General features: G+C 36.0%; 2 protein-coding genes across 2 annotated transcripts; one reads left to right on the top strand and one right to left on the bottom strand.

Annotated features, from left to right (window-relative positions):
• The first annotated feature begins 12,504 nt into the window (after positions 1–12,504).
• LOC116135239 (WAT1-related protein At3g02690, chloroplastic) lies at positions 12,505–20,151 on the top strand. Its single transcript, XM_031420933.1, has 9 exons — positions 12,505–13,044; positions 13,127–13,196; positions 13,481–14,025; positions 14,108–14,155; positions 14,479–14,601; positions 18,403–18,552; positions 18,795–18,966; positions 19,189–19,249; positions 19,597–20,151. Exons 1-9 carry the CDS (start codon positions 12,505–12,507, stop codon positions 19,697–19,699), a joined length of 1,812 nt encoding a protein of 603 aa, XP_031276793.1. The 3' UTR covers positions 19,700–20,151.
• A 152-nt stretch (positions 20,152–20,303) lies between these two features.
• On the bottom strand, positions 20,304–22,401 carry LOC116135246 (uncharacterized protein At1g65710-like). The gene is made up of 2 exons (XM_031420942.1): positions 21,337–22,401; positions 20,304–21,240 (listed from the first exon to the last, which is right to left on the bottom strand). Exons 1-2 carry the CDS (start codon positions 22,339–22,341, stop codon positions 20,563–20,565), a joined length of 1,683 nt encoding a protein of 560 aa, XP_031276802.1. The 5' UTR covers positions 22,342–22,401; the 3' UTR covers positions 20,304–20,562.
• Positions 22,402–27,962: the final 5,561 nt, after the last annotated feature.

Genomic DNA, 27,962 nt, shown 5'->3' with positions numbered 1-27,962 from the left:
TTTTTATGTAATTTTATCCCTTATTGATAAAATTTTAGGACAATAATGCCCTTGTTATCTAAACAATTTACAATAAATTTATGGATAGTTTTAACCTCATACTTAGGATTTTTAAGATATAATTACCCTTGTACTTCAATCAAATTACCCAAGACCACATCCATCCCAACCACCCAAGAGGACTGCTAGTTGTTGACCGTCGTTGCCCACCAGCGCCGGCCACCACTAGCAATCACTAGAACGGCGCACGACCGACCAAATCCAATTGATCGTGCCCCATTCTAGTGACTACCAGCGGTGGTGATTGGCTACCAGCAATGGCTTGGGGTGGGTGGGGGTGATTTTATTATAAATTAAAGTTTTATATGGCTGAGGTGTTTTAGCAAATTTTCAAATGTAGAGGGTTAAAAAAAAATGATTCAAAAATTATAATAAAAATAATATTATATTAATATTTAAAAAGGAGGGCAATTTAGTAATTCTATAACATATCCACCAATTTATTTTAACTTAACAAAACACATTTCCCTAAATATTCTTAGTAATTTCAAGGTAATCTATTTTTCCATTAATATAATATTCTCAATAATACAACATTCCCTGAACCAAATGCACCCTTAAATAATATATATAAATAATATAACATATTTTTTTAAATCCAAGTACAAAATTTGGTTCGGGAAGACTTGGAACCCGTATGAGTATTACTCAAACTTGGACCCAAAATTGATTTCCTGAGTGAATAATATTATACTTACAAAATCCTCATACAAAGATATGTGTATAAAGTAGGGGTGGATGGGTGTGATTACCCGCCCTTTTCTGAAGGAACCGGAACTGTCAGTTTTGATTCTTTAATAGCTATAACCGGAACCCGCTAAACAGGTTTTGCTTCCAGTTTCGGGTACGCGATAAATTTACAAAATGATCCATATTTATTTCAAAAATAACAAATAAACCCTTAAAAAGTTACAAATAAACCCCCATCTCACAACGAATTTTGACCATTGGATTATAACTCATGTACCAATCACTTTGAAAAAGCTTTTTTATAAGCTAAAAAGTAAAACCGTAAGCGCCCCTTGCAAACAAACTAAGTCAAGTTCTCTCCTTTCTTCGGGGCAAATGATTAAAAGGCCATATTGGCCTTGAATTTAATTAAAAGGCCATGTAGTTTTTTAGTCCTTAGTAATTGGCCTTATTTTTTATTAAGACAAACTAATAACAATTAAACACTAATCATGGCTTAATTAGGATTAACGAAGTATTGTGTAATCTTTTAAAAATTATAAGATGTCCCCAAAAACCTGAAATTATTGCAAACAAACCCAAACATAACATCTTCTTCTTCTTCCTCCCGCCATTAACACATCCCTCCCCTGGTTGTTGTTTATTCTAAGTTTCGTCTACATCTTCTTCTTCCTCTACATCTTCTTATTCTTCTACATCTTCTTCTTCCTCCTTCCTATACATCTTCTTCTTCCCGCCATTAACACTATCTTCTTCCTTCGCCATTAACATCTTCTCTGCCACAGATCTGCCTCCTCCTCCTCCTGACATTTCGTCCAGGTATGTGTATCTCCCCTTTCCATTTTATATTTCGATTTACAAAGATTTAATGATGGATTGGGTTTGGGTTATGATTTTGATTTAGTTGTTTGGGTTGTTGGGTTGTGTTTGATGCAATGCAAGTTGAAAGAAGTTAAATTTATTGAATATTTTCTTGCATTGTGGGTAGTTGGCGGTGGTAGCACTGATAGTAGGTGGAGATGACTGAAAATGTGTTCTGAATCTGATGGACCGCTTAAGCGATCTGGTGTATCGCTTAAGCGATCTGGTATGTCGTATAATGCAGCAAATCAAAGATCACTTAAGTGATCAGGCATATGGCATAAGATCGCTTAAGCGATCAGACTTATTTATACCAGATCGCTTAAGCGATATACTAGATCATTTAAGCGATATACTGAATCGCTTAAGCAATCCAGTAAGCGATATAGCAGATCGCTTAAGCGATACACCACATTGCTTAAACGACTCTGCAGATACTTTTTAAAATCTATCAACTCTTAATTTATCAATTAATAATTTTTGTTTTCTTGCATTATAGGTACTTGGCTATTATTAGACATGTGACAAGTTGTTTAGGGTGTTGAATATTTTGGTGAGTGGGTGGAGGAAGAAAGTTGCTAAAAGTGGATTGGGAAGAGTAAGCAAGTTAAACCAATTGCAGTGAGTATAAAAGTTAGTTTTGATGAGGTATTGATGAAATTATTAGAAGAGGTGGATTGAGTTGCTGAGGTGGTGATATAGTTGTGAAGTATGTTTTAAATAATTTTTTTAAAACATACGGCTCTTGCCATCACAATAAATTTTTCAGCACAATAGCTATATCTTGTAAATGTGTGATGACATTACATTTGTGTTTTGAGAAGCTTGAATAAATCATCCTTTATATGGTATTAAATAAAATTAATTATTTGTAACTTTCATCCATTTTAAATATTATCAAAATAATTGACATGTCAAATCAATCAATTTACTGAATTAGTCACGAGTGAGCTGTAAAAAGCAACACCAAGTCCAAGGTTACTGCATTAGTTAAGCATTCTCTCGGTCTACAGAGTGTAGAGCAGATGGTTACAGAGTTCAATTTTATATAAATATTATATTTATTTATATATTATTTTCCTACTAAGAACTAACAAAAATAATAGAATAACAATAGATCATTCAGTTTTATATACGGTGCTGACTGACAAGGACCAAAGTGTTATTTTCACATTCTATTGAAATGAAAAAATTATTAATAATAATAAATATTAAATAAAAAAGGACTAACAACAGTAATAGAATAACCGTAGATCATTTAGTTTTATGTACAAAGCTGTAACTCTGCAAAACCATCTGCACAAACAATCTTTTGACTAGTCATTCAAACTTCGTTTACTCCTTAAAATGACAACTCTTTTTAAAATCAGACTGAGAAGAATCTCAAAAGAGTGTAATATTTATCAATGCTCTAAAACTTTCACTGTCTTCTTTTTTGTCCATATCTCAACTCTGAAGCCATTTTCTTGCTTGAACTCTTAACATCTTTATGTTTCGAAGAAAGAAGAAGAAGATATGTTCACTAAGCTTGCATGGTTATCTAGTTCTCTTCTACCCAAATTTGTACCCTTGAATTTGAGAATGACTATTGTAGAGTACAAAGGAAATTAGCCTTGATTGCTTAAGCGATGCGATCACGACTTATGTATACTGGATCGCTTAAGCGAGATAAGACATCGCTTAAGCGAGCCTGTATTTGAGAATGAATTATGCCAAGTACAAAAGGAAATTTGCCTTGGTCGCTTAAGCGATGTATGTTATCGCTTAAGCGATCACGATTTATGTATACTGGATCGCTTAAGCAAGAGCCCACATCACTTAAGTGATCCTTAATTTAGAATGATTATTAAGTATAAAGGAAATTAGCCAGGATCGCTTAAGCGTCAAGGCTTATGTATACTAGATCGCTTAAGCGATCCTGTACTTGAGAATGAATTTTCAAGTACAAAATGAAATTTACCTTGATCGCTTAAACGACGTGGGTTATCTCTTAAGCGATCACGACTTATTCATATGGGATCGCTTAAGCGAGATATGAAATCGCTTAAGCAATCCTGTAGTTGAGAATGAATTATTCAAAGTACGAAAGGAAATTTGCCTTGATCGCTAAGTGACTTGGGTTATTGCTTAAGTGAGAGAAGGCATCGCTTAAGCGATCCTGTACTTGAGAATGAATTTTCCAAGTGCAAAAGGAAATTTGCCTTGATCGCTTAAGCGACTAAGGTTATTGCTTAAGCGATCACGACTTGTGCATACTGGATCGCTTAAGCGAGATATGAAATCGCTTAAGCGATCCTGTACTTGAGAATGAATTATTCCAATTACAAAAGGAAATTTGCCTTTATCGCTTAAGCAATCAGGACTTATGTACACCGGATCGCTTAAGCGACAACCCACATTGCTTAAGCGATCCGTGATTTAGAATGATTATTAAGTATAAAGGCAATTACCCATGGTCGTTTAAGCGACGTGGGATATCACTTAAGCGATCTAGTGTATTTGAAAATGAATTATTCTAAGTACAAAAGAAAATTAGCCTTATCGCTTAAGCGATGCGTTATATCGCTTAAGCGATCGCAGCTTATGTATATTGTATCTCTTAAGCGATGTCCTACATTTGAGAAAATTAATGGAGTACAAAATGAAATTAGCCTTGATTGCTTAAGCGACATGGTCTATTGCTTAAGCGATCAAGGCTTATGTATACTAGATCGCTTAAGCGAGGCATGACATTGCTTAAGCAATCCTATATTTGAGAATGAATCAATGCAGAGTGCAAAAGGAAATTAGCCATGATCGCTTAAGCGACGCGGTATATCGCTTAAGCGATTACAGTTTATGTATACAGGGTCGCTTAAGCAAGATACTAAATTGCTTAAGCAATCGTGTATTGGAGTGAATTATTACTAGTACAAAGGAAATTTTCCTTGATCGCTTAAGCGATCACGACTTATGTATACAAGATCTCTTAAGCGGCAGCCTACATCGCTTAAGCGATCAACTGAATTTCCTTTTGTAGAATAATCATTGTCAAATACAGGATTGCTTAAGCGATGTTATATATTGCTTAAGCGATCCTATATACATGAGTCATGATTGCTTAAGCGATATCTCGCGTTGCTTAAGCGATCATGCCTAATTTCCTTTGTACTCTACAATAATCATTCTCAAATTCAAGGGTAGAGATTTGGGTAGAACAGAACTAGATAACCATGCAAGCTTAGTGAACATATCTTCTTCTTCTTTCTTTGGAATATAAAGATGTTAAGAGTTCGAGCAAGAAAATGGCTTCAGAGTTGAGATATGGACGAAGAAGAAGATGGTAAAATTTTTTAGAGCATTGATAAATATTACACTCTTTTGAGATTCTTCTCGGTTTGATTTTAAAAAGAGTTGTTACTTTAAGGAGTAAACGAAGTTTGAATGACTAGTCAAAAGATTGTTTGTGCATATGGTTTTGCAGAGTTACAGCTCCGTACATAAAATTAAATTATCTACAGTTATTCTATTACTATTGTTAGTCCTTTTTTATTTAATATTTATTATTATTAATAATTTTTTTCATTTCAATAGAATGTGAAAATAATACTTCGATCTTTGTCAGTCAGCGTCGTACATAAAACTAAATGATCTATTGTTATTCTATTATTTGCGTTAGTTCTTGGCAAGAAAATAATATATAAATAAATATAATATTTATATAAAATTGAACTCTACAACCATCTGCTCTGCACTTTGTAGACCGAGAGAGTGCTTGAATTTTTCAAAAACTTTTTTACTATGAATAGTGGCTGTTGTTATCACAATAACTTTTTTCTTCGTTTATCCCAAATCTTGTGATGTTGTGAACGTCCCAAGTTAACATTAACGTTACCTAATATGGGGTTGTCAAATAATCCAAAAACAAAAAACTGATCGCTTAAGCGATGCATTTCTCGCTTAAGCTATCCAGTATATATAAGCCTTCGTTGCTTAAGCGATACCATACTTCGCTTAAGCGATCATGTCCAAGGCAGTAACAAAATCATCCTCAAGTGCACGATCGCTTAAGTGATTCAATGTATTTAGCCTTCGTCGCTTAAGCGATACCATGCTTCGCTTAAGTGATCAAGTGAAAGGTAGAATGAAGATCATCCCCTTGTGCATGATTGCTTAAGCGATTCAGTGTATTTAGCTGTCGTCGCTTAAGCGATGTCATGGATGGCTTAAGCGATCAAGTGAAAGTAGAATCAAGATCATCCCCTCGTGTTCGATCGTTTAAACGATGTCATGTCTCACTTTAGCGATCCAGTCTATTTAGCCTTCGTCGCCTAAGCTATACTAGTCATCGCTTACACGATCATGTCCAAGGCAGTAACAAATTCATCCTCAACGGCATGATCACTTAAGCAATGCCATGGCTCGCTTAAGTGATTCAGTATATTTAGCCTTCGTCGCTTAAGCGATACCATGCTTCGCTTAAGCTATCAAGTGAAAGGCAGAATCAAGATCATCCCCTCGTGTACGATCGCTTAAGCGATCCAGTCTATTCAGCCTTCGTCGCTTAAGCAATATAGTCATCGCTTAAACAATCATGTCCAAGGCAGTAACAAAATCATCCTCAAGCGCGCGATCGCTTAAGCGATTTCATTGCTCACTTAAGCGATCCAGTGTATCTAGCCTTCTTTGCTTAAGCGATACTGTTGTTTGCTTAAGTAATCAAGTGAAAGGCAGAATGAAGATCATCCCTTGGCCATGATTGCTTAAGCGATGTAAGGTCTCACTTAAGCGATCCAGTTTATGAAACCCTTGATTGCTTAAGTGATATACGCCGTCGCATAAGCAATCATGTCTAACACATATTAATTCTGTATTTTCTCCTCAATTTGACAACCTTTTTGCATCAACACATATTAACTCTATATTTTCTCAATTTGACAACCTATTTTCATCAACACATATTCATTCCATTTAACAACATCACTAAATAAACTCAAAGTCAAAAAAGGGAAAGAAATACTAAATTGATTTATTAGAAAACTTAAATGTGTCAATTACATGAAAATACAACATTATACACATTAACTAAATGTCCTAAACCAACCTAAACTACAGCAGCCTCAGCAGGCTCCATCCTCCCTCTTCATCATTGTCTTCAGCCACTTCTCCATCCTCCAAAGTTATCTAGCACGCATTCAGTATCAGTATCAGCATCAGCATCAGCAGCAGCAGCAGCAACAACAACAACAACCTTTTTGTCTTCTTCTACAACACCCCTTCCAACAATATTAGTTTAATGCACCACAACCCAATTATCCATATAAGAAATGCAATTCACATAAACTACAAAAGTCTAAGTCCAACTTCCATACCTGTTGATGACAGCATCAACAATGGCTTGGATTGAATGCAATTGGCACACCCATTAACACTACCTTTTGACATAATTGATGCAGTCTTTGCTTAGTCTTGGGCAGTAGTATTTGAGATGAATTCTTTTACCTTTCCATCTTCCTTGACTCTAATCTTCCCTGTAATCATCGGACTCTAGGGGCTGCATTCAACGACGTCTCTGCATGAGCCTAACAGCCAAAAGGTTGATAATTTCCATGGCGTGCTTCACAATCCTAACAGCCATCAGCAAAACCTATATTAATAATGAAAACAACCAAAATTAAAGAACTGGTACAGATTAGTGATCACAAGCATACCTTCCGTGGTAACTAACGGATCCATATGACTGCAAAAGCACTCAACAGCCAAGCGCTCCCAAAAGTTGCTCATTGTTTCGTCATTCAAGCCGTCCATTAGGGTGTTGGTCATGTCGATCTCAAGAAATTTTAGTGCATATACCCCACAATCAACACTACAATATGACGAAGACATTAATATTACAATCAGCTTATAGAACAATTGTATTATGTAAGTTTTATACAAAATTTATCTTGCGTCATTTGTCGAGACGGGAATGTGCTTGTGTGCCACTTTCGCATCAGTAGTTCATCGCCTAAGTGCTGAAACATAATGCTCTCTTGCAACAACCGTAGGAACAATTTACACAGTGACTCTATCTCTTTCTGCAACTGCCTCCCTCGACAAATATTGGGGTTGCAATAAAAAATCTGCAGCAAGCCCTTCTCTAATTGCTAGACGACAGTTATCCAATGCATATCTTTAATGTTAACAATGCAGTATACTCTTTTCACATTTGCCTAACTCTTGCCATATTAGGGTCTTTCCCCCCTCACATACTGATCATCCTCTCATCAAACCGATAGCCAGCAAAGATACCGTCATACTCATTTGTAGCCATTCTTTTCCACTTGCCTCCCCTTGTGACTCCTCCATCATTGGCCTTTTTCATTAACTTCTCATGTATGCTTACTAGGCTTTGGCCAAATGACACATCGGTTATGGCATAATGCAGATAAAAATTGTCACCCTCAATGCTCTGTCGCAACGTCATAAGTGTCAAAACCTCATCAATGTGCTGCATAAAAAAAAAAACAACATGATAAGTGTCATAGAATCAAAACAGATCGCTTAAGCAATCTGTAAACAAAACAGATCGCTTAAGCGATCACACGATACAAAACATAAGCAAAAATAAGGCAAAATAAGGGAAAATAACTCACCGAGTCTTCAACCCAGTGACCCATTGTTAAAATTTGATCAAACCACTTCTGAGATAATCCCCGATCTTACACTTCACAACCACATCGCTTTGTTCATAATTTTAATAGGCATAAAAGGATTTTTACCCTTCCTCATCTACTGCCCTAAACAAATCAAGCTTTAATTGCTTCACTACCTCACTTCCTCCTTGTTCCTCCGTATCAGCTTGCTTCACTTCCCCACTTCCTCCTTGTTCCTCCTTGTTCCTTCGTATCAACCGGTTTAGCTTCCCCACTTCCTCATTTTCTTTCGCAACTCTCCTGTTCTTTTCATACCTTAATTACATGAAAAGGGATGTCACATGCTTGCTTTTTCGAGTCTCTCTTTTCTTAGGTTGAACTTCCTCCATTTCCAACAGCACATCAACCTTCTCATCCACCCTTTGCACCCTTTCTTCCAATTTATCTACCTTCTCATAGACAGTGCTGCTCAACATGTCAAACTTGTTGCTTAACAAGTTAAACTTGTTGTGTAGACCGTTTATGAGGTCAACCAACTTAGATTTAGGATGCGTAGGCGAACCGGTACTTGGTGGCAAACCAATACTTGGTGTACCGGTCTGTCAATTAGAAGGAGGAGTACGAACAGGAGCCTCCATGTCTTCGTCCTCATCCATCCCGCCTACTTGGCCTTCGGCCTTAGTCACATGCTCAACAAACGACCCTTCCACTGCAATCAAATGTGTGACTCCTTCTAAGTCTCGCATTAGGCGGTCTATCTTCTCATCAAAAACATCGTCCAACGGTTTGAACGATGTAACATAATTCATCACCAATTCAGCCCTAGTAGGAGTGATGAACGGATGGACCACTCTTTGCAAAAATTAAAAAAAAAATCAATTAAATTTACAAAAACCATTTAATCTATTATATATTCAAAACACAAATCCTTTAATCTTACCGGAACCAGTTTAATTTCCATTTCAATTTTCTCATAGTCCTAATGGACGCTCTTTTCAATGCGCCACTGCAACATCCTAGGAAACTGTAGTGCCTCATCCGAACTCCCCATCCCCCCCCCCCCCCCCCCCCAAGCCAAGACAGGGACGACCTCATATATCCAAGCCTACATTGTAAAAAATAGTTCATATCGAATTAAAACACATATAATACAAAGAAATTAACTAAAACCTATTAATATTTACCTGCATTGCCCAAGGCAAGCCAAGCAAATTGTATGAGTTGGGTTTCCGCTTCTCGGCATATTGGCGATATTTAATCACCATGTCTTTTCCTTGTAGGGAATCGATGGTTAACTTAAATGACAACCTTCCCCACGGATAAGAATAAAAGAAGTCCTCATTACTTGCATATCGCTCCCAATCCTGGTTTATGACTTTCGTTGAGTCATAAGCCATCAAGACTGAATGCACGAACCATACCAAGCACATTTGGAACTTCTTTGAAGAGTTATATTGATTTTCTTCCGCTTCTAACCTCTCCTTTAAATCATGACCCGTAATTGACTATTGCCCTACGAACACCTTTCTAACAAATGTTTCAGTAGCCTTGCTATTCTTTACCCTTTCTTTAACTTCTACGTCTAGAAATGGCCCACAATTTAGGCCCGAATTCCATCATCCCAAACCGAATCGACTTTCCATCAACCAAAAACCACATTTCATTCTTCTTTTTGCATTTAACAACGTGCACCAAAAGATATGTGCACCCTATCCCCAGAAGGCCTTACTCCAATTATCTCCCAACCCCACAAAATGACCAAAACATGAGTTTCTAAATCGCTTCATCCCTTTCTGGTGCCTACCTAGAATGTCCTTAATTTTCTTAAACACTTGCCAACTAGACCTAACGGTAACCCTTGCCGGGAAGTATGGCACAACATCATTTACAACCTCAAGCCCATAATCCTTATAATTTATGCTCTTATAACATTGCACAATCGATATACACTACATATCAGCACAACAAAAAACCAAAACAAGCAACATGTTGGAGTGCATTGGGGGAGTGGCTATTTTTGGCTTCCAGAGGTCTGTGAAGACAAGGGAGGCTGCTGTTGCAGGTTCGGTGCTCTGGACTTCGGAGAAGAGAGCTGCATAATGGGGGCTCGGGGCTTGCCTGTATATTATAGGGCTAGCTGCTTGTATTGCAGGGCAGCCCCCTAGCCCCCCATATTCCGCTCTCTTTGCCAACAAAAGCCATCCAAACTGCCACAAACAACCTCCCTAGGGCCTCCATTGGCTTCCCTAGTCCTCTGGAAGACCAAAACACCCACTTCTCCAATGCCCTCCAATTGTTCGACAAAATGCAACAATAACCTTAACAACACACCAACCAAATATCCCCTAAAACAACCAATAATTTCATAAAATATATATATTATTACCTTTACTTCATCTTCTTCCTCCTTCTCACCTGACGTTGCGCCGACATCCTCCTCTTCATTTTTAATTTCGTCTCCTGCCCTCCCTTGTTCACCTAGTGGGCTGTCTTTTACCAGCGTCGTATCGTCTACTATTGGACCAACTTCAATCATCAGAATTTGCTCCACCGCAACCTTCGATTCTCCAATTTTCGAACCACTCGCGTCCACGATTTGAAGAGGGGCTAGCTCTTTGTCAAAATCTTTGTTTAGGTTAGCCATTGTTTCTTTTTAAGTAAGAGGGAATGTCTTCAATACAAACAGTAAACGATTGCGACAATGGGTGGTGGAAAACGACAAGAAAAACGCGGTGAAGGGTGGCTATTTCGTCAAGGTTTTTTTAGGGTTGATTAAGCGATTGAGTCCACTTAATCGATTTTGATTGGAGAAGGGGGGTCGTTTGCAATTTTCACAATTTAAACAAACTTTCGTTAATTATAATATTACCCAAATATGTTTAAATCTTTTCAGTTTAACCCGTTTTACATGTTTAATGAATCCTAAGTGTGCCACGTCAGTTTTTTTTAACTTAAAAAAAATTGCAAAATTTTTTCAAGGTTATTTTTTTAAATGCAAACTTGGGATGTCCAAGGAGTTAAATTTCCTCCCTTTCTTCTCTTCTCTTCTTCTTCTTCTCCACACAAAACCTCTCTCTGTTCCCTTTGTCTTTGAACAAAACAAGCCAAGTTCTCTCATCTCTTCTCTTATCTTCTTCTTCCCTCCACAAAACCCTAGCCAAGAGAAACGAAGAACACCCTATTGTAGATCTCTTTTCTTCTCTTATCTTCTTCTTCTCCTTCTCCTTTTTCGCATTTATTAAAGGAGGATTTGTGCCAAATTTTAAAAAATAGTAGGAAGAATTTGAACTTCTGGCCAAATTGATTTTTTTATGCTTTATTGATTTTTTGTATGAATAATGAAGATTTTTATGCCAAATTGATTTTTTTTTATGAATAATGAAGATTTGGGTTTCTATTAATATTAATGTTAAATGGTGTAATTTGTTGGATATGGAAATTTTTATTTTTATTTTTTTGTGTTGTGTTCAATATTGATGAGAAGAAAATGGAAGGGAAAAAATAAAGTTATTTTTATTTAAAAAAAATTGGTTTTTGTGTTGTGTTCAGTATAGGTGAAAAGAAAATGAATTTAAAAATAAAGTTTTTTTTATTAAGAAATAAAAGTTATTTATTGTGAATTAATTTTAATAATAAGGTAAGACATCAATTAAATTTAATTGTGAATAAAACAAACAAAACAAGATAATTTCTAAAGAAATCAGGTCAAACTTTAATTGACTTATAAAAATGTTACAATGGTCCCCATATTTTTTTAGCATTTCAATTAGTCCCAGTTCTAGGGTTTGGTTCCAGTTCTTGAGGTGGTGGAATTGGAATCGGACTTGTATAGTACTGGTTCTTGATTTCTAGAATCGGAATCTACCCTATGAGAGTCGATTTGGGATAAGATTCAGAACTGAACACCGAATACCCTCCGATTTTAGCTCTAATCGATTCTTTTGCACACCCATAATACAAAGTGATGTACTATACTATAATTAGGAGAGTGAACATATAAAGTCAATTTTTTAACTAAAATAAAATTCATTATCTCAATCATGGTATGATATATCACTTTGTATGTGTAATTTTTTACCGAGTATTACTCTTGTGGAGCATATGTATCTGGATGCTAAGAAACTAAGCCTAAGCCGGGTCTGGGTCTAGACGGTAGACCCCCTTCTTGCTAAGCCTGTCCGTCAGTGTACGACGTGTGGCCAACTGGCCATTACTCCTTTATCACTAATAAATAATATTAAATAATTCATTTTGCTAAAGCTTACGAATTATAGTGAAAATGGGATGGTGGGCGTTAGCTTCTGCTACACCTCCTTCTTGCTTTTCTAGTTCTTATAGATTTTCTTCATCGTTTCCAAATGCTAAGACTAGAACTCATGCTGTCCAGTTTTCGCCTTCTTATAGAACCATTTTGTCCAAGAAGAAAAGGTTTATTATCACCAATTGCACAACAAGTAATAAAAAAGGGGAACTTGAATCTTCTTCCGATGTTGATTGTGTGGGAACAGGCACAGACGTGGAGTGCGTAGTCTCTTCAGTAAGCGAAGAAAAAATAAAAGAAAAAGACATTGACTTAGTTATGTTGGTGTGGGAATGGACAGTTTTGGTTTCACCATTTTTCTTCTGGGGAACAGCAATGGTTGCAATGAAGGAGGTGTTACCGAAGGCTGGCACTTTCTTTGTGGCTGCATTTCGACTAATTCCTGCTGGATTACTTTTGATTACTTTTGCGAGCTCCCAACGTAGGAGCCTTCCCTCTGGACTCAAGGCTTGGTTTTCAATTGTTCTCTTTGCTCTAGTTGATGCTTTCTGTTTTCAGGTCTTACACTTCACTCTTTCTTTCATTTTCTTTAATATCCTTTTAATTAATTAATTAATTAATTGTTATTACCATGAAATAGGGATTTCTTGCTCAAGGATTACAGAGAACTTCTGCCGGTTTGGGTAGCGTAAGTACACGATTGTTTCCGTGTAAGTTCGTAAAAAAAATTATGAAACCATGTTTCTGTTAGAATTATGTGCTCTCAAAAACCAATTAGAGATACGTGGATTGCTANACCGAGTATTACTCTTGTGGAGCATATGTATCTGGATGCTAAGAAACTAAGCCTAAGCCGGGTCTGGGTCTAGACGGTAGACCCCCTTCTTGCTAAGCCTGTCCGTCAGTGTACGACGTGTGGCCAACTGGCCATTACTCCTTTATCACTAATAAATAATATTAAATAATTCATTTTGCTAAAGCTTACGAATTATAGTGAAAATGGGATGGTGGGCGTTAGCTTCTGCTACACCTCCTTCTTGCTTTTCTAGTTCTTATAGATTTTCTTCATCGTTTCCAAATGCTAAGACTAGAACTCATGCTGTCCAGTTTTCGCCTTCTTATAGAACCATTTTGTCCAAGAAGAAAAGGTTTATTATCACCAATTGCACAACAAGTAATAAAAAAGGGGAACTTGAATCTTCTTCCGATGTTGATTGTGTGGGAACAGGCACAGACGTGGAGTGCGTAGTCTCTTCAGTAAGCGAAGAAAAAATAAAAGAAAAAGACATTGACTTAGTTATGTTGGTGTGGGAATGGACAGTTTTGGTTTCACCATTTTTCTTCTGGGGAACAGCAATGGTTGCAATGAAGGAGGTGTTACCGAAGGCTGGCACTTTCTTTGTGGCTGCATTTCGACTAATTCCTGCTGGATTACTTTTGATTACTTTTGCGAGCTCCCAACGTAGGAGCCTTCCCTCTGGACTCAAGGCTTGGTTTTCAATTGTTCTCTTTGCTCTAGTTGATGCTTTCTGTTTTCAGGTCTTACACTTCACTCTTTCTTTCATTTTCTTTAATATCCTTTTAATTAATTAATTAATTAATTGTTATTACCATGAAATAGGGATTTCTTGCTCAAGGATTACAGAGAACTTCTGCCGGTTTGGGTAGCGTAAGTACACGATTGTTTCCGTGTAAGTTCGTAAAAAAAATTATGAAACCATGTTTCTGTTAGAATTATGTGCTCTCAAAAACCAATTATAGATACGTGGATTGCTAAGTGAGGTCAGATTTTTAATTACTATTTAAAATTCATAATTGTTTTATCATATGTTAGATTTTGGGTTTTTCATTAGAATTAGTTTACGAAAAGTACTGATCTTTTTTTCTAGTTCTATCAGTTTCTTTATTTTCAATGGTTTTTGCAAATTTTAAATAAATTGAGATTTCAGTAACGAGATGTAAAATTCAAATTTTGCCTTCCTTTCTTGTCAGGTGATAATTGACTCACAACCGTTATCAGTTGCTGTGCTTGCATCTTTGTTTTTTGGTGAGTCCATTGGATTGGTTGGAGCTGCAGGCCTTGCTGTTGGTGTCATTGGACTTTTGCTTCTTGAGGTGAACACTAGATTTCCTTCTCAATTTGCATTACTTGTATTCAGCTTCACTAATAACATATCTTGTATTGTGGTACCAACTCTCTGCTTTTAGTTTTATTTCTTAGAGCTTGATATCTATTTTGTGAAACTGAAAAATTCTTATGTACATGGTTGATTTAGTGTAAGAAAAATGATGGATTCACAAATTTGTTGAGAGAATACCCAGAATTAATAAATGTTGTATTTTCTACCAATTAATAGGAATTTAGATGCATAATTTTTGTGGAAGACCTAAAACCTTAGCTTATCTAGCATAAATTTTGGCCTTAAAATTAATTCATTAGTGCTGCATCACATAATATAGACTTGAGTTGGGGCAATTGTGCCCACTCAAATCTTAACTGAGACAAGTAATCTACAAAAAGATCTTTTGTGACTTTTGAATTGACCTATAAATACTTTGAGAAAACCTCTTTGATTGAGATATTAAATACTTAAAGTAAACTGATAGACATGTTATACAATGAAGGAGCTGGATGCTTTGAAAGTAGACATCGGAATATGATAACAAAATTAGAAAATAAGCTAGGTGGGCAAGAGAGAACTTATGAATCTGCTAGTTTTGCTTTTCAAATTTTTGTCAGTAGATATGAACACTAATTGAGCAGTTGAAGATAAGAAGTCTACTATTGAATTTTCTTAAATTGGATTTAAATTGTTTGTATAGTTGATAGAATTAGCTGGATCTTACTTTAACTGCTCACTTCTCTCTCTCCCTTTTTCTTCTCTCTTTCTAAATCCATCTTTGTGTATTAAACGAGCAGCCTGGCTTGATTTTATTAATATGCAGCAGATGGTACATATGGTAATTTGGAAAGCAAAAAATTCTGAAACTGAATAAGAAAAAAAAAAAAAAAAAAAATTAGATATTATATTTTCACTTAAAACCACTTAATACGATATTGTTGTAGTATAGTGGTTAAATATTTGGTGCTCTTGCATTTCTGGTCACTCATGGTGTTATCCAACCCAAAAGACTAGTCATGTTAGGTGAAGTGGCAAGTCGTCATTATAAAAAGCAAGAACCCTCTTTGACCGCCCAATGTGAGACTTTCAGGACCCAGAAAGAAAATTGGAAAAAAAATTAAGACGTTGCAGACTGAACATGTGTAGCGAAGTGGAGAACTAGAATGTTTCTGAAAGAGGAATGTCTAATCATGCTGGTTCAATGAGTTCATTTTAATTGCTTGTGTAATTTGTGATATATAATATACAAGTCCCTCATTGTTGATGTGTGGCTGCCTAATAAATTGTTAACATCATTGATTCTGTGGTATGGTCTTATTGAAATGGTCAAGAGAAGGACATACTTGAAGAACAGATGAGGTGACTATCATTGGATACTTGATATGCAAATTTGATATTTCTGTAAATGAACACTTGCACTGCTCAGCCAAGTGACTATTAGTAAAACAAAATCTACAAAATCCCTCCAATTTTAATTTTTTTTTTTTTTTTTTAAGAAAAAAAAGAGATTAAAGGAAAAAAAGAAGACAAATTTGGCAACAAATTGTCTAATTTTAACCTGTAGGTGGAAATTTTATCTATTTTTCTAGATACTTTGAAACCTTAGTTTGTTTACTGTAAATATATGGATGTACAATCAATTTTTTTGGAGTGGTGTACTATATGGGTCTGATGATCATCCAAATTTGATTTTTGCTTTTGTCAGTCTTTTAAATGGTGTGCTATTGTGGGAGTAATATGGCTCATTATTGGGAAAAGGGTTGTCATAGGTGAGGTAGCCAAGAGCGAGTTTTGAAATTCATATTACACGGAGATGACATTTTTCTAATGTAATATATGGAATATATGACACATAATGTGTCTGAACAATCACTGGAAAATTGTGTTTGCTCATTTGGATAAGTGATGAACTAGTTTTTCATGTGGCCATAGTTGCTGCTCCAACCAAAAGGGAAGTCATGATTCCTATCGAGTTCCAGGATTCCTGTTGCTCTTCCTCACTATCCTTACTGCAATTCTATCTAGATTAACCTAGGAAGAATTAGTGAACTTGCAAAACCTTTTTATAATTGAAAGACTGGTGTGATTATTTTTTATTTTTTTAAATCCAGAAAAATCTAGTTTCAAGATTGATTTTTTATAAAAGACTATGAGAGAAAATATTAGAAATACGAAGGATATGTATGCTTCAAGCCACTCAGAAAAATTATCATGAAAAAAACAAGAATATTTTTTGAACACATGTTAAATTATTGTTGAATAGATGGCAAAACCTTCACAATTTCTATGCAGGATTTGCTGGTGAGAAAAGAGAAATTGCCTCACACTTAAATTAGGAAGCTAGGTTTTTGGTTTATGTCAATTAAAGGCACTATTTTTTGAGCTTTAAGCTGCCCATAAAGATGGTGAGGCCAGTGTGCACTAGCCCCACTGGTTAGCCAAGATATTTAGAAAGCATGATCTGAATATTGTCCATTTCTGGGAACAAGGACCTTCCTCTTATTGAGAAGAGGATAATGACTTGTACTTCTTGGTCCTAATCACATGAGTCTCTCTTTTTCCTACTTCGTCTTGTTCCTAATCTCATAAGTGTCTCTCTCTTATATGTTGGTTTCCGGGATCATTGTGGTTTCTCTAAAATTTATTATGTTTCAATATGGTGCAAAAGACCACAAGGTTATTGGGCACATAGCTGTGCAACAATTTTAACACCATATTTTCTGTTGCCAACAAATTTAATTGGTGTACGGGATTGTTGTTTTATTTCTTATGCTTGCATCCCAAAAGTGTACGGCAAAATGTTTTTAAAATTGATAATCTTTTGAGCTGTTTGTTTAATTATAAGTTTTATAAATGATTTTGAAAAGTATTTTGGAATAACTTTTGATAAACATATTTTAAAGCTAATTATGTAAATTCATAATTACAAAAATACTTTCATGAAATAATTTGAATTACAAAATGTTATTTTTTTAATTATTTAATATATTTTTTTAAAAATAAAAAGCATAAATATTTTGCTGAACAGACATGGTGCTGCTGCTACTCAGACAACAGTGTGTCTGGCATAGGTTGCATGTTTGGCAGTAGGATGTGAATAAGGTTCAGCTGAATATCTTTCTGCCTCATGTAGCCAAACACAAAATCCTACATCGTCAATTCCACCTCAGGTAGACAGATTGGCTTCCTCCGATTATTTCTATGCTGATGGTGTTGCTTGATGCACATTGACATCTAGCTGCGGACTAGCAACTGTTGAGGACAATTTTTTTTTTTTCCTTTGTTTTTACTAATACTATCTTTTTTAATTTCCATAATATTTATTAAATACTTATTGAAATATATTATTATTTTATTCTAAATATATTTAAGAAACTAAAAAATAATTTTAATGATTATACATTAAAATAATTGTTGAATATTAAATTTATCAAACACTTATTAGCCTTTTCAAAGCCCATCAATTCTGTAAGTAAAGTTTACCAAACGTAATGGAACTTCTTTACAAAGGTCATTACTTGATAGTTACATCAATCCTGCCCTTAAGGTAATAGATCCTCTTGGATTCTTCAATCCTGCTACTAACAATTTCCTTACCAAAGCAGAATAATAATTTATACCAGATTTAATCTTTCAATTGGAGTGCATATCAAATATTCTGTTGTTAATGGTGTAATGTTTTATGATGCTATAAGTGGTCGTGCTTATGAAAGATAGCAAACCAAATTTGTTTTTCTTGAATAATAACCTTATTGCCCAGATGATTTTGATGATTTTAGTGTTTATTCTGCAGGTTCCAGCACTTACTTTTGATCAGAGTAATTTTTCATTGTGGGGAAGTGGGGAGTGGTGGATGCTCCTTGCAGCTCAGAGTATGGCAGTTGGTACTGTCATGGTTCGCTGGGTTTCCAAGTATTCTGATCCTGTTATGGCAACTGGATGGGTATGTTCCTGCTTTAGAAAAATATCATAGAGCAAGTCATATTTATATCTTGATCTGGTGGGCTCTGTTTTGCAGCTCTCAACAGTAGGCAGTGGGCTAATTGCAAACATAGCATATAACTGATGTTAATAATACTCATATACATTCAAAATAGTTCTCAACATTAGGCAGTGGGATGCCACAATGAACTTCAACAAAATTTATGGGGTCATGGGACTAACGTGAAGGCTTACTTTTTGTAGCACATGGTAATTGGTGGTCTCCCTCTTGTGGTAATCTCCATCCTTGATCATGATCCTGTCTTTAGTGGGAGTCTTAAGGATTTCACATCAAGTGATATATTGGCACTTCTTTATACCTCTGTATTTGGTAGTGCTATCAGCTATGGTGTATACTTCTACAGTGCAACCAAAGGTTATTTTCTATACTGAAATTCAAATTCTTATTTTTGCTGTTTCAATGATTGAAGAGAATATGATTGTTATCATCATTCTTTTTCTCATACTCATCCTCATCTTCATTGTGATTATTGTAGGCTTGTTAATTGATCCGTTTCTGAAATCACATACAAATATAATAGCACCTAATTTTAATTTTGAGCTCTCCTGACAATTATAAATTGGGAATGAATTTCAGGTAGCTTGACAAAGCTCAGTTCCCTTACATTTCTAACACCAATGTTTGCATCAATCTTCGGGTAAGGAATTCCTATTAGACAAGTTTAGAAGAAATGAAAATGTTATAGTACTGTCTAGAATAATTTTTTCAAGAGAAACTACTTTACAAACTATAAGTTGAAGAAATCCTACAAGCTAAGTAATTTCTTAATGATACCACTATTGTAAAGTTTATATTTTGAGTCTTGTATCAAGTGATATGGCATTGATTTTAGAAGTGCTGAATGGATGACAAAGTAATATGGCAAATTGTCTTCAATCTTAATTAGTGCCATAGCTATCATTTGGGATTGTACAAACTTTTTAAGTGTGATTTGTCTATATTTTGGATTCATTCTTTTTTAATATTGAGGCTTGTATGCCACAGGTTTCTGTATCTTGGTGAGACCTTCTCACCATTGCAACTTGTTGGAGCCGTCGTTACTATAATTGCAATTTACATGGTTAACTATAGGGACAATGTTAAATAATGCATATGGTTGATATGGTGACACACAACATTTGAGCAGAGAGGAAAATGAACCTGTCAGAGAAGTTGGCTCACTGGTCTCTAGACTTTACCTCTTGACCAAGTCATGTATTTATTTGGAAAATAAGTTATAATCAAAGGAGAGAAAGAGGTAAAAAATGCATTGGAGCATGGCTGTTGATTACGAGTTATTGTTGCCAGTATAAATTGGGACCATTTTCACGGCTGGTTGAAAGTTTTTAACTCTTTAAGCTTTTTAGTAAAAATATTCTTGATGGCGATGATGGTTTAGCTGTTCCGCAAGCAAGTTGTGTTCTGCAATGCCATAAATTTCTCTAGTCTTCTGCGTTTGACAACATAAATTACTTATTGGATGTGTTTCTATCAATGATACAGAAAATGACTCCAGTTGGTGTATATCTGAAGGGCTATGAAAGGAGCGGATTATATTCACCTATGTTCATTTGTCTTGGATTTGGAAAATGTATATTTTCTTTACGGAATTTCATGCTATTAATCACAAGGAAGTCAACTGATACATATAACAACAGATTCAAAAAATTGTGAGACTGATGATTCAAGGAATTAATTATGTTAGACAAAATCAGCAATCGGAAGAAACAACAAATTTTCTTTGATTGAAATGAACAAGAACATGGTTGCGAGTTTGCAACATTCAAATCGTCCTCACCGTCCGCAATTGAAAATGAAAACTACAATTAAAATGTTAACTAGTTACGTTGAGGCAGCAGCTGAAACGATAGAAACTGTGTGGAGACTTTTACTGGCTCCAACTCCAGCTCTGCTTCGCCAAATTTCACCCTTCTGATAATTAGTGTCTCTCTTTCTACCACTCAATCCCTTTCAAGTTTCAGAAGAGAGATGCCTCCGGTCGTCCTCCATTGAGGTCCAGCGGTCGGTTGAGTCGGCTGAATTAGGTTCCCATGAAGAGGAAGAAAGATTCCAGTTTTGTTGAACACCACCCACATAGCTGTTGCTGCCTGATGATTCCTGCTCATCCAAATCTGCCCCTCCTAATGTGCCACCCCTCCTTACGGTCACATACTTATGAAAGCTTGGCTCTGTAAGATCATCACTTGCAAGCACCTCAGATTCTACAAAAGGGTCTTTACCCTCTGTCATTTTCTTTCCAACAAGAGAAATATTGTAGGTATCCTCAGAAAATGCACAAGATAGATTGGAGCTTGTGGTGGAATTGAGGTCGGCAACGGCTTCAAGGATGGAGCAGGCCTTGGTTACACAGGGTGGGAGTGAAAATGAAGGAGTAGTGTTATTCTGGTGAAAGTTTTGGATGTCTTCGAGTAATAATGCCGTATATGATGGTGTAGGATTCAACATTGTTTCCGGATTAAGGTCTAGGTCTCTAGATCGCCTAGAAGATCTACTTCTTGTTAAAGTTTGGGGCAGAGTAACGTTGTTATTTATTGGTACCTGAGCTTTAGCCTCTTCCTCGTCTCTGCTGCTGGCTTTGTAGTTAGTCCCTTGAGCAGCAATCTCCATATTTGGCTTCTGCATTGGAGCCTACATAGATTAAATTGAACAAAAAAATTGAGTTAAACCTGGTAACGGGAACTTTCAAATTTGGATCTAGTAAAGTAGAGAGAGATTAAGCAATACCTGAGAGAGAATATTGGTGGAGGAATCCTTGATTAAAAGAGCTTCTGCTGGAATATCTTTGCTTCTGGTTTGAAGTCTGTTGTTGTTGGTGTCGATTTCAGTCAAGGGGTTTCTTCTGAAAGGAGAATGCTCAGCTTTCCTTGAAGAAGTGCGACTAAGAGAGGGGTGTTGCTGACTATCATTTGAGATCTTCGCAGTTCTAGCTGGGGACTGTGAACGAGGTGAAGCAACATTTCTCTTTACAGAAATCCTCTTAATTGGTTCTACAACACCATTAATATTATTGTTTGTTTTTTCCACCACATTCACAGTAGCAGGAACTGAGACCATTTTTCCAGGCCTCGTAGTGCTAGTATTACTAGTGTTGTTTTCAGTTCTTCTACCAGGCGATCTGCTCACTCTTCTTCCACCACCACCTCTCTCTCTACTACCAGAACGTTGATGCTGTTGATCTCTTTCTCTACTGGGGGTCCTCCTCCTACCTTGAGAAGAAGAACGATGGCGATGGCGTTGTCTGTGCTGCCTCGTTTGATCTTCATCCTCACTACTTTTCTTCTCAACGACACCATCACTAGTTTCAATGTGATCGAAGTCATAACTTCTCTTAGAACCAGAGTACTTTCTGGCAGATGAAGAAGCTGCCTTCCCGGAGGAGTTACTTCGGCTAAGCCTTCCACACTGTATGAGAATGGCATCTACCTCTTCTTTGGTGCAGCTTGATGTCCTTACCACATTGTTAATGTTATTTCCCGTTTCCTCCTCCTCATCAACACCTTCATTCTGTTGAGGAAGAGAGCGTTTTTCATGGCTCTTCCTATGCTTTATCACAAATATTTCCTTCTTTACTAACCCTTCTTCTTCTTTTTCATTTTCTTCTCTTTCCTTCTTTGTGGTTTCTTGTTGCGGTATTACTTGTTCGCTTTTCTGAGACTTGTTTGGATCTACAGGCTGCACTGCAATCGACGAAGAAGAAGAAGACTCTTTCTTGCTGAAACAGCTACCCATGGCGGCTATGGAGAAACACGGAGAGATGATGATGAGTAAAGAGAAGATTGAGAAAGAGGGAATGAGTTTAATTTGAAGAGATAAGAAAACATTTCCCGAGAAAACATTTCAAAAACCAGAAAGAGAAAACATTTCAAATTTTGAGCGGCATGGCAGATCTATCCGTTGGAGAGACAGAGCCGTTGGATAAATCTAATCTAACGTCTCTCCCTCTCTCTCTGTAGTCCAATTCTTTTTCTTTTCTCTGCCTGAATTACATGTTTCCACCAAAGTTTGGCTCAGTATTTTTCCCACCTATAAACTTTGAAAAAATATAATTTCCCACCCATCATCAATTTCTATTAGTGAATTCTGTCATATGATAGCGGTACAAAAACAAAAACTATGGCTGCGTTTGGTTCAACATTTGGGGGTTTTGGGAAAAGTTTTTAGAAAAAAGTTAAAAAAAAGTTGAATTGGGCGGGTATTACGAGGTAAAATTTATAAATTAATAAAATCTCCTTTATGTTTGTTTTTTTACAAAATACCCCATATAATAAAACATTAAAAGTTAACAAAAATACCCCTAACCCACCCTCAAACACCCCCAGCCGGCGACCACCACCGGAGGTGGCCGGAGTCGCCGTATGGGCGCATGACCGGTTGGATCTTGCCGGTCATGCGTCGCTATGGCCTTTTCCGGCCAGATCCACGGTGGATCTGGCCGGAAAAGGCCAGATCTACGGTCAGATCTGGCCGTCAACGGCCAGATCTGGCCGTATTTGCTCTCAACGACGGCCAACAAACGGTCGTCGTTGATGGTCAACGACGACCGTTTGTTGGCCGTCGTGACCGAGTGTTACGGCCAAAGATCTGGCCGTCAACGGCCAGATCTTTGGCCTTAGATCTGGCCTTTTCCGGCCAGATCCACCGTGGATCTGGCCGGAAAAGGCTAGATCGGCGCACTGCCGGCCAGATTCAGCCGGTAGTGCGCCATTCTACCAGATTCCGGCCATTTTTCGGTGGTGGTGGCCGGAATCTGGTAAATGTGGATTATTGGGGTGTTTTTGTAATTTAAAAAAAAATATTTAGGGGTATTTAATTAAATTATCAAATTTAAGGGGTTTAAAAAAAGTTGAATAATTTTGGGAGTAGTATTCCCAAAAATCTGAATTTTTGGGTATTTTACTGTTTAACTTTTTTGGGAATACTAAAAGTAGCATTCCCAAATGTGAAACAAACGCAGCCTATAATACCCTTTACTGTTTGACTTTAAAAATTGTAATGAGGCCAAATAATATCCCCCCAAAACTTTATTATATGAATTTTCCACTCTTAGTTTGGTTATATTAATTTTAGGGTTTATAAATTTTTTTTTTAAATCAATCATTAAATTAAAAAAATATATTAAGAAAGTCACCAGAAACACCTGTCGTGAGTCGCGACAACGCAATCACACTTGGGTTGGTGCAATTTTTCCAAAATCGCACTTGGGTAAGTGCGATTTTGTTGGAATCACACCTAGGCTCGTGCGATTTAGGCCCCATCACACCTGACTTGGTGTGATTTCGGCCAAATTGCACAAGCCATGGTGCGATCAGCCTTAATTGCACTTGGCCATGTGAGATTTCAGCCAAATGAATCATTTTTCGGTTTTCAATTTTTTTTTCAAATTTTTATATATTTTCATAAGTTTTTATTTTATTACAATTTTTCAGTTTTTTTTTTTTCTCTTTTTTCGAAATTATATTTTTTTTTATAATTTCATAAAATATATAATTTGCAAAAATTATATTTTTATTGAGAAATTGTATTTTTTTTACTTTATAGATTATTACAAATGAAAAGTTTCTTGCATTTCTTTTTTTATAGAAACACAACTAATTTACGTGAGAGGACTGGGGTAAATAGTCTAAAAAATATGTGGATGTGGACATATATGTAATTTCATCGGTCAATCAGGGTCAAACCTCTATTTTAATGGTAGAAATTGAAAATAGGGGGTCTGTGTGACTAATTCCCAAGTTCATGAAGGAAAAGGATGTTTATATTTTAGGGGTGTAAACGATACTAACTGTATAATATCATTTTTGCACATTGACGAGAATGTCTTTTCACAATTAAAACTAACGTTTGATGTTAACGATGGGTGGAAAAATGTGTTTTTTTTTTTTTTTCAAAGTTTGTGGGTTCAAAATTACAGTCACTAAACTTCAGGTGGAAAATGTTATTCAACTTCTTTTCTCTTTATAAATTAATCTGATCGTCTTATCCTTTCATTTAAGTTTCTATAACGGACATATTTCATTCTGGTCTTTAAAAAGAAAAGGCACCCACCCTTCAAGTTCAATGAAAGTATAGATAAATTCAAGGGTTTAAAAACAGGTGAAATTATTAAGTCTAAATGTTATAATATAATTATTTTTTCATTCAAAATATAATTATCGTTAGCCTAGTCCGTTATTTAACATATAAAATATGGCAAAAAGGAACAAAAACCCTTTTATCTTATCTTAATATAAATACAATAAACAAAATATTAATTGGATATAACAAATATAAAAAAATATTTTTCATAAAAAATATCTTTTTATTCAACAAAATTACAATAATTTTTAAATTAGAGAAAAACGATTTTTTAGTACAAATTTTTTTTAATTATGTAATAGTTAAAAATAATAATATAAAAGATGCACTTGTTGTACGTTTTTATTATAATAATGTCACTACATTATAACGTTTTGGGTGCATTTGTTTTTGTATTTTGGATAGTATTTTCGAAAAAGTAAGAGTTGTGTGGTAATAACGAGGTAGAATTTGAAAATTAACAAAAACACTCCCCTAAGTTTGTTAATTTATAAACACCCTATAATACAAACAATAAAAATTATAAAAACACCCCCACCCACCCATTAAATATTGGCAGTTGGCCACCACCATCGATGGGTGGCTGAAGTCGTCGTATCGGCGTACGACCGGTTGGATCTGGCCAGTTGTGCAACGAAAGGGTTTTTTCCAACTAGATCCACTGTGGATCTAGCCATAAAATGCTAGATCTATGGCTAGATTTAGCCATGAGGGCCAGATTTAGCCGCGTTTGGTCATCAATGATGACTACCTACGACCAATGATCTGGCCGTCAATAGCAAAATCTTTGGCTGTAGATCTAGCTTTTTTCGGGCGGATCCACGTGGATCTGGCCAGAAAATGCTATATCGGTACACTACCGACTAGATCCAGCCGGTAGTGTGTCATTATACTAGATTTTGGCCACCTTCTGACGGTGGTGGTCAGAATCTGGCAAATGTAGGTGGATGAGATTGTTTTTGTCAATTTCTAAACTTTTTTTAGGGGTGTTTAGTTAAATTAACAAACTTTGGGGGGTTTAAATAGTTTAATAAAATATAATAATATTTTCAGAATAAGGAAACAAATGTTTATTTTGGAAATGATAGGAATAGATAGTGCAAAAATAGGGAAACAAACGCACCCTTGGTTTATAATGTCACTTGTTTAAACTAACTGTCACTTACACTAAATCTAAAGGGTGTTTTTGTTTTAAAATCTCACATTCTATGGCGAAGTAGGTTTTTTTTATATTTAAAGTGCACCTGTGATTTTGAAAATTACATGCATCTTTAGCTTATCATTAATCTCTTGAAATTATTATGTACGTCCTAATGTTATTATTTATCTTTTAAAAAGGGAATACAATACTTGTAAAAAATTGTGGGTATGCTTTAAGCTAGCCCATCTGTTAGGAGATGGATAAGAGTAATACTACGCTATCACAAACCTCTCTTACAACCCTAACGTGTCAACATATTAGCACTGTCATTTCACCTCCCACACACCTCACCACACCCAAGGCATCAAGCACTATGAGAAACAAACGGTCGTTCTTGGAGAAGGAACGACTATCCCCTATGAAGGAAAGGTTGTTCCTTCATAAGGAACGGTTGTATCTTATGAAGGAACAACCATTCCTTCAAGGAACAACTATTCCTTCTTCTTCTTCTCTCTTCTCTTCTTCTTCTCTCATCTATTCTTTCTTCTCTGCTTCTTCTTCTTTTTCTTCTTCTCTCTTTTATTCTCTCTTCTTCTTCTTCTTCTTCTTCTCTTCCTCCCCCTCGTCTTCCTCTTGATGAGAAACGACCATTCCTTTCGTAAGAAACAACCATTCCTTCCGTAAGAAACGACCATACCTTTATAAGGAATGACCGTTCCCTATGAAAGGAACAGTCATTTCTTTGGTCTAATTAAAATCATTTCCGTGTTAAAACTATCATGACAGTGTTAGGTCAAGTGCCATGTTAGCATTGTGAGAAGGAGTTGTTGGCGTAGCATTATTTGATGGATAATATTGCAATTTATGTATCATGGTCATGGGTTTACAACTATTTGGCCCTTCAATTTTGAACAAACTAACGGTTTAACTAAAGGTTCCAAATAGTGACACTTTTAATGTTGACGTTTTCAACAAGTGATAATTTCACCGAAAAAAGATAGTTGACGTTATAAGTTTCATTTATTGACACAAGTCAGTGGTAGAAGACAAAAAAATACTCTTTTTGTTTCACATCTCATCCAAAAATAGTTAAAATTCATCTTTAGGTTTTAAAAGTGATGTTATACTTAAGTTTACATCAGCGAGTACCAATCAGAGTTTAGGCTATCACATCTGTCACCAACCTAGCAGGCTCAAGTTTTGTTTGTGAATGAATGTGGTCTGCACACCTATCCAATCCCTATATAATTTAAGGATATTTCTTAAGTTATCAGCCAATGAGACGCAAGATAGGACTTGCACGGTACCTATTCACTTGCAAACTTGTAATCATCACTTTGAACTCAGGGGATATAAATAGAGGACTCCCCCTTGCAAAATCGGGATGAATGAATGACCATACTTTCTGAATTCAACAAAACAAATAGCAATGACAACTTACGGGAAAGAAACAGGTTTAATATTCTCTCTAAATACCAAGCTCTTGTAATTATGTTCGCTATTTGCGACCCCTTGTAAACTTGGCTAATCACCAAGAACACTCATATAAAAGAAAATAATAGATATAAGTATCGTTTTAAGCATCCAAACCATTATAAAAATTTTTATTGTCTCATTTATATTTAAGTCTTTGCACTTTAACCAAATCTCATCATCAGTCACATGTAATTTCTAAGACCTTCTTAACACTTTGCACGTGCGAGGTCATTAGTGTCAAAATCAAGCATCAATAGTTTGACACTAGAAGGAGGGCCAAGATTTCACGTTAGATCTTTAATCGGTATTCTCATCTGACCAAGCAGTTTTACCTTTAAAACTCATGGCTTGTGGTCTTGAAACCGAGCATACTAGCACCAACAACGAGGAGATTCCTCGCAATCAGGAGACTACTCCTCCCCGAAGTAGCTCCACCTTCCCAAAGTACTGCGATAGGCATCCCCTCGACTTCCCAGGTAAATCCTACTTATCATCCAATAATAGATAGCTAAACTGAAGTTGTTAATCAAAGCTTAGGAAACCTTCCAAGGAGTTAAATGTTGGAAAGAATATTCGACACTGGGATTTGATTTTACCTCAAATTGAATTTGCTTACCGTCGTTCTTTAAGTCAAACAACTGGTCATAGTCCTTTTGAA

Source organism: Pistacia vera, unplaced genomic scaffold (assembly GCF_008641045.1).
Source record: "Pistacia vera cultivar Batoury unplaced genomic scaffold, PisVer_v2 Contig297, whole genome shotgun sequence".
Classification (NCBI taxonomy): domain Eukaryota; kingdom Viridiplantae; phylum Streptophyta; class Magnoliopsida; order Sapindales; family Anacardiaceae; genus Pistacia; species Pistacia vera.
Note: the sequence above shows the minus strand (reverse complement) of the source record. Positions and strands in the feature narration are given on the sequence as shown.

Excerpts from the sequence above, each read along its gene's own strand:
- LOC116135239 (XM_031420933.1), top strand. The coding sequence starts at position 12,505 with ATGGGATGGTGGGCGTTAGCTTCTGCTACACCTCCTTCTTGCTTTTCT. Across the intron at positions 14,026-14,107 it reads TTGATGCTTTCTGTTTTCAG|GGATTTCTTGCTCAAGGATT; the intron begins GTCTTACACTTC and ends ACCATGAAATAG. Across the intron at positions 18,553-18,794 it reads CTGTTATGGCAACTGGATGG|CACATGGTAATTGGTGGTCT; the intron begins GTATGTTCCTGC and ends TACTTTTTGTAG.
- LOC116135246 (XM_031420942.1), bottom strand. The coding sequence starts at position 22,341 with ATGGGTAGCTGTTTCAGCAAGAAAGAGTCTTCTTCTTCTTCGTCGATT. Across the intron at positions 21,241-21,336 it reads CCACCAATATTCTCTCTCAG|GCTCCAATGCAGAAGCCAAA; the intron begins GTATTGCTTAAT and ends TAATCTATGTAG.